At 37.9% G+C, this 13,811-nt stretch overlaps 1 protein-coding gene across 1 annotated transcript in view; it reads left to right on the top strand.

Moving 5' to 3' along the window:
- The first annotated feature begins 10,366 nt into the window (after positions 1–10,366).
- Sphkap (SPHK1 interactor, AKAP domain containing) overlaps positions 10,367–13,811 on the top strand; it is a 92,435-nt gene continuing 88,990 nt past the window's right edge. The window contains exon 1 of the mRNA XM_013020230.1: positions 10,367–10,510. Coding sequence (XP_012875684.1) covers positions 10,367–10,510 — 144 coding nt within the window. The remainder of the gene's footprint in view (positions 10,511–13,811) is intronic.

Genomic DNA, 13,811 nt, shown 5'->3' with positions numbered 1-13,811 from the left:
TCAACCTGTATCCCTAAAACAAAAACAAATTATATCCCATTTAAATCACAAACTTCTCTTTTTTCCAAGTGTGTCTTAAAATGGAGTCTGTTAAACATTGACATTGATAATGTGATGTTTATTAAATTGTGAGTTTTATAGATATTTTCTCCAAGAGGAAGAAACATTCAATTATTTGCCAAGTTTCCTAATTAGTATGCTAGAAAGGTTAAGAAGCCCTCATCTACAGACCTCTGTAAGCCCCCAAAAAGTTATGTTTCAAAGTGTTTTATTTCAAAATGTACAGTAAAATAAAAACATAACCTGAGAACAAACTTAGCTCGTAGTCTAGTTACATGATTCTAAAACTCAGGGGGCAGGGTGGAGTAGAAGGAAGAAAGCTGATTAGAATTTTTAGTCATAGTATAATGTGATATAGCACAGTTTATAGTATAATGCTATCAATGTACATTTTTCCAAACCCATTTTATGTACACCACACATATGAACCCTTCTGTAATCTATGATATTGGGGTTGATTTGGGGGTGTCTGTAGAGATTTACCAGTTATAAAAATTGTGCCACTCTGATAAGAGATGTTGATAATTGAGAAGGCCATCAAAAGGGGACAGAGCCATGAAAGAATTTTCTGTACCTTCCTCTCAACTGTGCTACAAACTTACAACTACTGTTAACAAACAAACATCTTTCAAAAAGAAGGGCAAAAGATCTTTTTTTCCTAATGCAAACAGCAGAAAGAAAACGAGAGCAAAATCTGTAGGACACAATGTGAGATGAAAAGTGGTGCTTGGGTGTTTGTGGTCTGCCATCTAATGGAACATTTTCCATGTCAATACTTGGAGTGAAAATGAAGCTTCGGGCTTGCACGAATTCCTTAGAGGTCACCAGTTACTACTCCATGCAAAGCGATGTGCTATTTCTTCTAGACAACACAAAAACTCCCATCTTCTTTGAGGTGCAGTCTTCTAGTTTTCAAGTGATAGCAGCTAAGTTAAAATATTTTAGTACTGTCCAAGCCAGTATTAATTCTTGTTTGTAGGATCTCTTTCTACTCTCAGTACTGTTTTGGGTATAATATAGACTTTTGGATATAATAAATATCATTTATAAATCTATTATATTTGTATTTATATGTTTGGGGACACTTAACAAACTGTAGTTTTTAAAATATCATCAAATGAACATGCATTCCTAACTAAGGAATTAAGTTACTTGAACTACATGGAAATAGTAGCAATACCAGGTACATTTTGCAGAACAAAAATATTAAATCTTCATAAGCATATCAAAATGTTTGAGAGCAGAAATCAGCAATCCAAGAGTATCCTTTAATCTATTTTTTTCTGCTCTGTCAGTACTGGGGTTTGAACTTACAGTTTCTTGCTTGCTGCACAGGTGTTGTACCCCTTGTACCACACTTTCAGTCATTTCTTTTTTTTGTTGTGTGTTTTTGAGACATGGTCTATCCTAGCCCAAGATGCTCCTATGCGTGTTTCTTACTAGAATTGGAAAAATAGGCAAACCACCATACTTAGCCAGTTTTTTTTGGTCAGATGGAGTCACATGAATTATTTTGAACAGGCTAGCCTGGATTCTTAATCCTTCCAACCTCAGCTTCCTTTTTAGCTGAAGTGAAAGGTGTACAACCCTCTATACCCACACGTTGATTGAGATGGAGTCTCTCCACTTTCATACCTTGGCTGACCTGATACCAAAATCCTCCCCCATTTCAGCCTCCTGTGCAGGTGGGATGACAGATGTATATCCCCACCACCACTCACTGGCGCAGAGTCTCTTCAACTCTTTCCTGGACTGGTTTTGAATCTTGAGTCTCCCCTTTGCAGCTCCTGATTATTTAGGATTCCTGGTACAAAACACTAGGATCAGCTCTCCCCACCAACCTTTCATTAGGACTGATCTTCAGTTCTGCACCGATATCCTGAAAATCTTATTATTGACTTTAGAGAAATACATATTGCTTTACATATCACTAATGTATCCAATAATGAGCTCTATCAAGTTCTTGAGTGCATTAAGGTAGTTGAGAGAAAATGACGCCATTACTAGCAGCCATTCTCTTTTTTGGAACCTGCATTTATGATAGGATGTTCTTTCATGCTGTGCCCGGGATTCCACTCAGTAGCCTCAGAGAGCTTCAATTCTTGATCTAAGTAGAACCTCATTATCCAGAATCAGCGGGGCACTCACAGGCTTGCTCATTCATTATCTACATAGACAACTACAAAATGGTTCGGAGGCCTCACACCTCAGAGAGAAGAGGGAGTCGGGGTGAAGGCTGCCACAATTATCTGGCATAATTGATTCCTCTCAGGCAGCATTGATGCCTCTGCATGGGAAATGTCCTTGTTCAAGGAGATGGGGTCTGCTGGCCTCATTAGTTACTGCATGTCGCAATCACGTCCGTGCACTTTCACTGTGGAACCTGGGCTGTCTGTTACCTTAGTCAGAACCCCAAGATCTCATCCTTAAGTAAGGTTACAAATTCCACCTGACTTCAAAGGAAAAAAAGTGATTTTACAAATTATAGACTATATTAGAACTGCTAAATGCAAATTTGGGCATTTGTAAATGGATGCCTTAAGCCTTAGATTTCCAAAGATTTTCTTATCATGTACTATAAAACATAGACTATTTTCCCACTGTAAAATAATACATATTTGTGCAGAAAATATACAGACAGGAACTATCACAAATAAGTCCATTATGCAAACATGATTTCTGTTATTTTCACTTTTCTATGTAAAGGAAACTATGAGCTTATGCTTTAGTTAACTAATTGATTCAGTGAATATTGACTGAGCACATACTATGTACTAGACATTATTCTTGGGTTGGGAATATTTTATGAAAAATCAACAAAGATAACAGTATTCATGGAATTTGTAAAGAGGAGGGGTTCATGATAAACAATAAACATAGGAAATTAGCATGTCTGATGAAATATGATAGGTATACTGAGAAACACAGAGCTGGATAGGTGTGATTGGGAAGGCAGACATAGAGAGTCCTGGGTAATAATTGCAGACATCTTGGTCGAGGAAAAACCCCAACCAAAAGGTGGCACTGGAAGGAAGAGAGAAACTGAAATGTGCAAATTTCCAGGCAAGCGCATTCCAGCAGAGACAACAGCCAGGGAAGATTCCAGACATTCAGAGGTTGTTCCTTGCCTCTAGTAGGAAGAATGAAATGAACAGTGTGTCTAAAGTAAAGAGAAAGACAGAGAGAGAGTCAGAATGCAAAGGACATCGATGGAGTTACAGAGTGATAGTCTAGGAGACAAGACTTTGTAGTCCCCACAGCAAGGATGTGCAAATTTGCTGTAAGTGAAACTCAGAGTGTCTTAAAGTTTTTGGAGCATAGGAATGAGCTGATTGGTTTTCTGTTTGAAAGGACGTCATCTATCTCCATCTCCGTGAGTGTCATATTTTGTCTTCAACTGTGTTGATTTCACCTTGGGGCATTTTTGCATGATTTTTGAGGAAACAAAGGGAGAATCATCTTAATATTGTCATACTAACCCCACCACTGTGCGGACTGATGTACATAACATTCAACTTAACATTTTCTAACTAATGGCAATTAGGATATCTCAGTGCTGAAGTCTTTGTTTCATTATGCTCTTCTTCCTGATGGTAAATAACTGACATATAAATAACTGATTAATAACTGACATGAATGGATAAGAGCTGGGGAAAGCCTGAACAGATGAGTTATCAGAAACAAACAACATAGAACTACACCCCTAGAAGCAACATGTAAAACACATAGTATTTTTATCAATAAAATGATAGCACTGTTTTACTCATTTGAGAAATCAAAACCTTCTTATTTTCTCATCCATGTGATTTCAAATCTACCAGAGTATCACTAGCCACCTCTAAAAAGCACCTATCTATAGTCTGCCCAACTATATTTCATAATCTTTCCATTTTTACTCCTTGTGTGGATCAGGCCAAGCTCCCAGCCTCCTTTTTTTTCTCTAAGCATCTCCCGCAATTTAGCTGTGTAATGTGTGGTTGCTTGTGATAAGTAAAACAGCCTGGAGGAAGCCTAATTTCTGGAATCTCTAGAGACAAAACTAGGGATTTGTTAAGCAAATTAAGAGGAGAAGCCAAAATGTAGTCAGAAAAATACATAAAATTCCTTAGACAAATAAATCTTAAATATTTATTGAAATAATGTTATTAATTTCTTGCAAATTAAAGTAGCATCTTAACAATACAAAACTACTTTTGTCTAGATACATTGTCAGTTCAAATTTTCACTAGTGTGAAATTGGTCTTGGAAAAAATTTAGAACTATGCTTTACTTATCTCAGTACAGACTCATGCTAATGGATATAAGACTGTGCTTGAGCAAACCACATATTTTCATAGTCTCTGACTAATTGAATAAACTATTTTGCCTTCTCTTGGGTTTAAAACCAAAAGCCTAAGTTGTGAACTAGTGGCTCATACCCTGTAATTCTAGCTACTCAGAAGACAGAGATCTGAGGATCAAGGTTCAAAGCCACCCCAGGCAGGAAAGCCTGTGATACTCTTATCTTCAAATAACCACCAAAAAATGGGAAATGGATATGTGGCTCAAAGTATTAGAGTGCTAGCCTTGAGCCCAAAAGTTTAGAGACAGTGCCCTGATCCTGAATTCAAGCCCCGTGACAGGGTTGAGAGGGGGGAGGATTTATGATTTTTCATTTTATACTTCTTGATTATAGTCAAGAGTAGAAGATTATGGAAATCTTTATTGTGTATCTTTTAGAAATCCAGGTCTGAGAGAAGAAAAGAGAAAATTTGCCAGAGTAAGTGTTCATGCATTTATTCAAAGAAGTCTCTATAAATTACATTTTCTTAACAAAAATGTGCTATTATTAAGAAGGAGACTCTGAAGAGTAATAAATGCACAGGACTTCCTGCGGTATTACTGCTCAGGTTAATATTGAGTTCTCCAGACCAGGTACTGTGCCGCTGCTTCATAGGTAAAACATTATGTAACCATAGCAACATCCTAGGACAATGCTTCTGTTGTCATCTGCATTACATAGATGGGGAAATCAATTAGAGAGGTTTGAGTGACATATCCAACCCTAGCATTCATATGAATGCTAGAGCACTGTGAACTTCCTACATTTAGACTCATGTAGATGATTTGATTACGAGGCAAAGAATTACAAGAAAGGTTAGAAGGATTACAGGGAAAGTATTATGGTAGAGTGTTAAGAGCATCTCATACATCTCACAGTAATTATTTATCAGGATTCTGAGTTTACATATGTACTGCATTCATACTCAACATCTCATCTCTAAAGTGGGTATGACTAAGTGGCTATGTAACACATAGGGCAGAGTGATGAACACTGATGCATTAGATAACTACCATCCAGATGGAAATGGTATGAAGTAGAACTGCACACCAGAGCTAGGCCTTTGCCCATCTGCCTTGACAGCAGGGCAAACAGAACAGAGTTGAGCCACTAATTATAACCTATCTTCTAAGTGTACCTGAACGAAAGTCCAAAACATGAGAGCAGTTCATATGAAATATATTTAAACCATCTGCACACCCAAAAGTTACTTAGAAATAAAATTCAAAACTTCAGGGATAAATTCTTCATTAGTAAACATCTTGTGATATTCATATATAAGGATATATATGCAAAATTACTTAGCTGTGGAGGTGCTATTTTACTAAACTTTGTCCACACATAGTCACATAGTCAAGACTGAATTTTGTATTGGTGGTACTAGAGGTTTGAACTCAGGTCCTCAGGCATTGTACCACTAGACCACACTGCTGGCCTTTGTTTCTTTAGTTATTTTTCATATAGGGTCTCCTGGGTTGGTTCTACTTTGGTTTTGCTCTGTCTCTGGGCTGGCCTGGATTCCAGTCCTCCCATTTATTCCTCCCACATAGCTGGAAGGACAGGTGTGAATCTCTCACCTCAGGCCACTAGACCTGGACCATTGATTGAGATGAGGTTCACTAACATTGTCATTGTTATTATTCTACTGGTGAGGAATCCATTCCTCAGTCACTCAGACTTCTTTAAACATTGAAATGAGATACATCGAGTAATAATCTGGCTTCTCAGGAAGCTGAGATCTGAAGATCACCATCAGGAAAGTCCACAGGACTCTGATCTCCATTGTGACTCAAGTGATAGAAGACTAGTCTTAAGTGAAAAAGTTGAGGGACAGTGCCCAGGCCTTGAGTTCAAACCTCAGCATTGGTATACACACACACACACACACACACACACACACACACACACACGTATAAACAAGATACTCTTATGATACATTTACTAAAATCATACAGAACTAATGGAGATTTTACAGGTCTTTCAGCCATCAATAAATTAGAGACATAGTCAACTTTCATGGATGACATGACACCTCCAATCTAGAAAAGAAAAGCTTGAGTATGGATATAAAATTATGAAAAATAAATGAAGAGGACTTTTGAGGACTTTTTATACATAAATCTCCTTCCTTGGATATGGAACCAGAATAGTACACCGTGTAGCATAAAAAAATTTCATCCTATACGAAGTCCAGATAGGTTTTGTGCAAACTACAGTAATAAGAGAGAGACACATCAATAAAGCCTAAAATTCAGTTCTAAGTATAATAAAGCCAAGTAGGGATGTATAGCCTTCAAGAAATGTCAGGTGATAGGAAATTACTAAGAGAAAATTTCAAGGTTTGGAGTATGCTTACTAAACTAGCCCAACAAGATTTTTGGTAAGGACAGATAAGGAATAAAATATCAAGGGTGGATGAGGAAGAAGTTGACCAGATACTTAGAACTGTGGGATTCTTGCTAAGAATTGTACCACTTCATTATAAAACATGGGCTCAGCAGATCAGCGTCTGTCTGTAATTAAGAAGAGAGCTCAAAGGATATGGCTAAAGATTGACAAAGGATTGAGTCTTCATGAGATTTTTAATACAAATTATTTTTGACAAGATTGACCTCAATCCCCCTGAACTCCACATGGCAGGTAATTCCCTCTGGATAAAAAGTAACATAAGAGCCTTCATTCTGGACTGTGCAAATGCATATTTCTAAATCCTCTAAATTTTTGGTTGTTGTATGTGATTAAATTGATTTAATGACAGCTTTTTATATGCCCTGCTCAGATCTCTTCTGATAGATCTGAGTTTTTATTTTCAACTAGTGTTGATATGAAAAGATTTAATAGAAAGCTCAAGAATAGAAATCCTTGACAGTATTGAGAGAATTAAGAGCGTGATGATCGCTCTATTTTACCAACAACCTTAAGTGGTGGGAAGATGAGAGCAAATCTCTATCCTTTAGAATCTATTAAAAATTCTGCTTAACTTAACAGGGTGTTTCTTGACATCGTAGTGACAGTCACAGAGAGTCCTTTTTCATTAGGACTATCCTGGGAAATAATTGAAATTATCTTCTTAGACATGGCTTATCCTGCCATCTGTGACCACGGCAGAAAATTAAACATTGAATTCCACCACACGTTTGAGCCTAATCTTCTGAGGTTAAACAGACTACTCAGACAGACAGGAGAAAACAACCTCAATAAATGCTTGTTTTCCACAGCCCAACACCATTGCTAGGATCTAAGTGATCCCCACCTTTTTAGAATTTGCAGACCAAAGGGAAGACAGAGAGATAATCTATGTGCCTTTTGACAATTGCTATAACAGATCACATGGCCCAAGGTGCTGTTGGAACATACAAGAAAGTATGTGTCTCATTGTGTGGGTTGCAGTGTGGATGTGTTTGTGTGTGTGAATGGGGCTTTGCACAGATGTTGGAGGAGCAGAATAGCTGCTTCTGGACAGGGAGAAGAAAAGTCAGAGGCACAGAAGTAATGTACAAGCTGAGATCAAGAAGGAAGCAGGATTAGAACGCATGCTTCTATAAGTGATATCAGAAGCAAGGACGTAAGAGCCAGAGAGAATGCGTACGTGTTTAACATGCTAGATAACTGATTCTCAAACCTGAAGTGGACATATAAATCACCTGACTTTAATATCAAAATACAAGTTCAGACTCATTAATTCTGGGAAGGGACCTGAGAAAGGACGTGCTCTCTAAGAGGCTCCCAAGAAGAATGGTGGTGCTGTTCATGGACCAGCTTTGAGCCGAAGTGCATACACAGCTGTGTCTAGTGACTGAACTTTATCTCTCTGGAGAATTCACTGGCTGGACCATTTTTACTATGATGGTGACCTACTTTCTCCCTCTGAAGGAATTCTTGATAGTGGTGGTCCAGTGACAACTTCCAACACTAGTTATTAATATGTGCCTTTATTCTTTATTGAAAGCTACATTATTCTTTATAAAAAGGTAGGCTAGTTTAATGTCTCTTTTTCTGGCTATGTGTTTGTATCTTCTTTCCCCCTTTTTCTGTCTTCTCATTGAAATGAGAGACAGAAACAGCTTCAGCGTGAAACCCATCTAAAAAGATATACTTAAAGTCCTTTAAAAAGGATGAACTTAAACATTGCCAACTTGTCAAAATCAAAAGGAAATGCCATGAGGAAGAATCAGCAGCCCTGCTCATTTGAAGCACATTAGAAGTCTGTACTTTATCTTGAGGCAGATTTTGTAAATGACCATTTGAGCTCATTTTAATTAATGAGTGACTTTAATATCACCCCCATCTCTACTGCAAATGTTGGGCCTTGGTGTTTGGAGACCAAGGACAGAGTCTTAGCAGTACCCCTAAGCTTCACATCTCTGTCCCAAAGGCCATGAAACAAATTGGGCTGAGTTGTAAAGTCAGCTATGAAAGGTTCATATCCATATCATGTGATATATTTTTGAAAACATGAGACATAATTAAAAAGATGTCTAATGTGTTTCTGGAGATGAACAGCTGCATTTGTGCTCAGTGTTGAAGCGGTGGAATGTATCATGCCTTTTGTTAGGGTAATGTTCCATCACGGGATCTATTTCCTTATTCACTTCTCAGAACAAGTACATAGATGTGAGTGCATATATACATAATTGCATAGATCTAAGAAAGCTATACAAGCTTAGGGTAGAGTGAATACTTCAGAGAAGCCACAAAACTTTCACATTCCTTTCTGAACTTCCATCTGGAATTTCAGTCAGGAAAGCAGAAAATTCTTCAGGTAGACTGTCATTTCTTTTTAATATATGCGTTCAATGGCTCTTAAATTTTGAGGGACATCTAAGCATACTGTATGCTGTCAGGCTGTCTAGCTAGAGCCATACAAAATGTGCTTGAAGGGAAACTTAAGTAATTTTCAAGTCTGATCTTTTGCTCTTCTTCGTTTCCACATTATCTTCTAATTTGAACCTGGCCTTTCTCGTACCAGTAAGATGGGATTCTCTTCCAGAGGAATTAGAGAGTGTGGAAATACTGGGTGTCTTTTAAACCATTTTCCTTCAGGAAGAGTAGCCTAAGATCTTTCTGAATTTTAGTTCTCAATCTCCCTGACGCCTCTCCTAGGATCACCATCCTATAAAACATGGGGAATGCCCTAGCTCTGAATATAAGTCCTGGAAAGGCCTGGACTGAAGTAATCCACTAGCTTACCAGGTCTGCCTGCGGCAGCAGGGCAAGGAGCTATTTTCCTGTGGTCAAAGCCAATACAAATAAAATACACAATTTGAGATATCAGTACATTTTTAATGTTCAAATTACTGTATTTTCAGAAGAAGAAAGTGTTTCAGAAATGCTAACACAAGCAGATGTTTGTATTTAAAAGAGGCATCATTTTATATGATCTGTCACATAATGGATATCAAGTTTGGTGATCATCTCAATTGTTATCACTCCCGAGAGATGTAGGAATAATTCTGAATCTAGGGACCCATGTTTGCTTTCATACATAGACATAGCCAAGCCCGTCAGTATTTGCCAGGGACACAGTGGAGGACGCAGTGAAGTCACAGAAGTTTGGAAACAGAAGAGCTGAGGGACTTCCTGTCTTCAGCCAGAGAGGATGAGCGGATAGCCTGGCTTTGCTGAACTTTGACTCTCTTTCCTGGAACTACACTGCATCCAGGGCTAAAATTCTATTCTTCACTTCACTTTAAATATACAGTGGACATTGGCTTTGTTAGTACCAGCGGAGCTGAATGAATGTGCAAGTGAAAAGGTTTTATGGTTGAGTCTGACAACTGCTTGCTTAAGAAAAGTTGCTAAGACTGTAAGAAGTCTGAAGAGATGTGATTGCGTCCAGGTGAGCGTGGTGTTATATTCACATTAGTGTAGCCAGACATGGTCCCACCCCACCTGTTACAAAAGCATCCAGCAAAAGTCACCCAGGGGAAAGGATGGTTTTTAATAAATCCTGTCATGCTTTATTCTGCACTTTCAAGTAGAGCGATGACTCACTCGAATGTGTTCTCTTTTGTGTTTGCGGAACACAGCAACTTGGAGTCACCACTGATGCCCGAAGCTTTGGAGCCTCCACAGAGCAGTGGCAGACCGGGAAGCAGCCCAGGGGCCGCCATCACAGCTTGTAAGAAGGTAACCTGGCTCCATGAAGCCACTTTCTTGCTACCAGTTAAACCTGCACACTTCTTGACGTGGACCTTTCTGAAGGATAAGCAAAGAGGAAGCAAATGAGGAACATTTTGCTTTCCCACACGAGCCTTAATGGTGATATTCATATCTATTTATCTTTATATATAAATATATTTATGTATGAAATGATATGTCTATATCAAATATAAATGATATATATAAATATGTTATATAACTGATATATATATGCATATCATGGAAATGATTTTTAAAAAGCTCAGGCAATTCACAGAGGTACAAATTGAAAATTATTGGCCTCCATGGCCATCACCTACCTAACCTACCTAGGCCTCGTAGCTCCACATATGAGACTCTTGATCTCACACGTTTCAAGTGACTTGGCATATAATATAATGTAGCACTTGACTTACTCTATTAAATCATTTAAAATTATTTCATGACTCCTTAGGTTATTTTTTAATTTGATAAAATAACATTTTAGTTATGGCAATGAAATAATTGCTAACAAGTGCTTCCTTAAAATAATTCTAAAATAAAGTTCTTGTCTTGCCTTGTAGAAGAGGCAGAGTTGCATCTGCAAGAATACAGGCTTTAGAACTAACAATCTTGCCTTGAGGTACTTGTAGAAAGTTGTCAATTCTACAACCCCAAACCATCTCCTTTCTCTCATTTCTTCTGCCAATCCGACTAAAGCCCTCCAAATTAAAGCAGAGCACCCAAGATCCTAGTTTCCCCCATATATTGCCTTTTTCTCATTATTTATGATTTCCAGATGAGCATATGTTTCTTCTCATTCAAAGTTAGTGGAAAGCATGTTGGATTATTTCATTTATTACCACAAAAATCAATGATAAAAATCACTCCTATATATAAATCAAAACAAATTATGTGGTTAAATATATAAAACCCATGCCTGCAATGCACGTTATACACACATATATGTATATTTATTTCATGTATATAAAATGTATCAAACATGGTGCTCCATAATCACTCTTACTTATTTTCTGCCTATTTGACTTTTGTATGACTTCCCAGATTTTCAGCTTTAAAGAAAGTGACCATTATCAGCAGCTAGAAACAGTGATTATAGAAAAGCTACATTGAATATGATTTTTCAGAAGTATTTGTATAGTTTGGTACTCACCTTTCCATGGTTGTGGATAATACCTGAAACCAATAACCTTTTTAAAAAAAGGATTCATTTTAGCTAATGGTTTCAAAGGCCTCAGACCATAGTCATAAGGAGCGTTTGCCTCTGGGCCCGTGGAGAAGAACAACAGGAGCGGAGGGTGATACTAGCAGAGGAGGCTCTGCTTACTCCATGGTGGCCAGGAAGTGAAGAGAGAGAAAAAGAGGTCCAGGTTTCAATATCCCCTTCCAGAGCATGCGCCCAACAACCTAACTTCCTTCTATTAAGCGCCACTAGCTCCCAATAACACCACAAGCTGATAACCTAGCTTGCAATAGTCTTCAGGGGAACCTTTACTGTCCAAACTATAACACATGACTTCATCCATCACAAAATATAAAAACAAAAGTAAGTAAGGATTTTCCATGTCTCACGCTACATTACCTATTAGGTATCTCTATCTGTATTTATAACTATAGAGAGATGGATCTATAGGGATATATAAAGATCTTGATATCAATGATATTCATATCTGCATGTAGAGCTCTATAGATCTATTCATAGAGATAGAGTTGTATACAGAGGTGTCTAGATAGTGAGAGAGAGAATATAGATGTGTTTGAAAATGGGAACTTATCTAAAACTATAGTAGATTTAGGAAGGGGATTTGCCTCCAACTCAGAAGAGTTCACAATCTGATTTAGTAGATAATATTACTCTGTCAAGTGAAAAGTCACTTTAAGTTTTCTGTATAACTATCTCAACACAATTTATATTACATGAACAAACAAGCATTTTGAGCATTGAAAGCTGAGGTCCAAGAGAGACCCCAGCAACCAGCACAGCAGGTTTGTGGATGTTGATAGTACGCGGGCAGATCGTCTTGAGTGTAATAGATGGGTAGAATGTACACCAAATTCAGCAATGACTACTATGAGCTGACAAAATTAACACTTTTTAATGTATTTTTTTCAATAATCACAGTGTGTTCTTTATATTTCAAAAATTCTCAACTTACAACTGCACTTAAAAATCTACTTAGTAGTGATTAGACACATGTCACATACCATGAGGGCTGTAATTGTTTTCCTCCCTTTCCAAAAAGTAATTTGCTGATGTTTGGTCCCTCTTTGCATTTAGAAAAGTGGTCCGCCATAATAAGAGATTGAATGTTGAGTTCTTTTATAGCTTTATTCATTATTCCATTGTTATACATTATTGCAAACTAATGTCAGTGGTCACTGACATGTTTTAATCTTATTAATCAGGGATGATAGGGCTGAGGAAAGGATCATCTGTAGGTCTGAAAATACTTGTATAGTGTGTGTTCTTAGACATAGCCAGGCCGTCCAACTGAATCTCCACCCTTCACAGTCAAACTTCAGTAAAAGGAACATGGATAATTGAAATCTACTAGTAATTCTCCAGCCTCATCTAATGTAACAGGCTTATCGTCTTCTCCATAAAGCCTTCTTATAAGGACTGACAGATTGCTAACTTATCTGGCAGATGAAATAAAACCAGGGACCAGAAGAGAATACATTATCTGGACAGCAGTCCTCTGAGAAGCCGCACATTGACTGGATTTCTTTCATGTGTTTCATGATGAATCCCTCTGAGCTTGTGACTACTACCCAAGTGCAGTTGTGTCAGCTCTGATTTGCTGTTGGAGAAACAAATTCTGCCACCGCTGTGAAAAGACACAGCATCAGGAGCAAAGTTTGTGAGGGATTTATTTGAAAGAGGAACTCTTCAACATATAGTTTGGGTTTTGAGTGCTGATTCACAGAACTAAGGTGACCACATTACAGGGTAATCGTTTGCATGTATTGTTATGATATTTTGCTAACAGGCCCCCTTTTGCCTCCAAGCGTTATCCTTTTGTTCTCGGTCCTCCTAGCTCAAGCTTCAGAATGATCCTTTTCCCTCTTCCTTCTTTTCAGTGCTCTTCAACTGATAGATAAATTCAGTCAAGTGTTAGGATTGCCCGGCCTAATGTAGTGGTAACAACATATGTTTTCTATTACAATGTATGTTTTCTATTACTGCTACGCTCCCTTGTTTGTATCCCTTGAGTCATATTGCATGCAGGCATTTTCCCATGTCCTGTTTATCCTATGACTATTCCTTCTCATGAGAAGGAGAAAGCCA

The sequence above is a fragment of the Dipodomys ordii genome, unplaced genomic scaffold (assembly GCF_000151885.1).
Source record: "Dipodomys ordii isolate 6190 unplaced genomic scaffold, Dord_2.0 Scaffold1, whole genome shotgun sequence".
NCBI lineage: Eukaryota > Metazoa > Chordata > Mammalia > Rodentia > Heteromyidae > Dipodomys > Dipodomys ordii.
The sequence above is the reverse complement of the archived record's forward strand: the minus strand, read 5'-3'. Positions and strand labels throughout refer to the sequence as shown.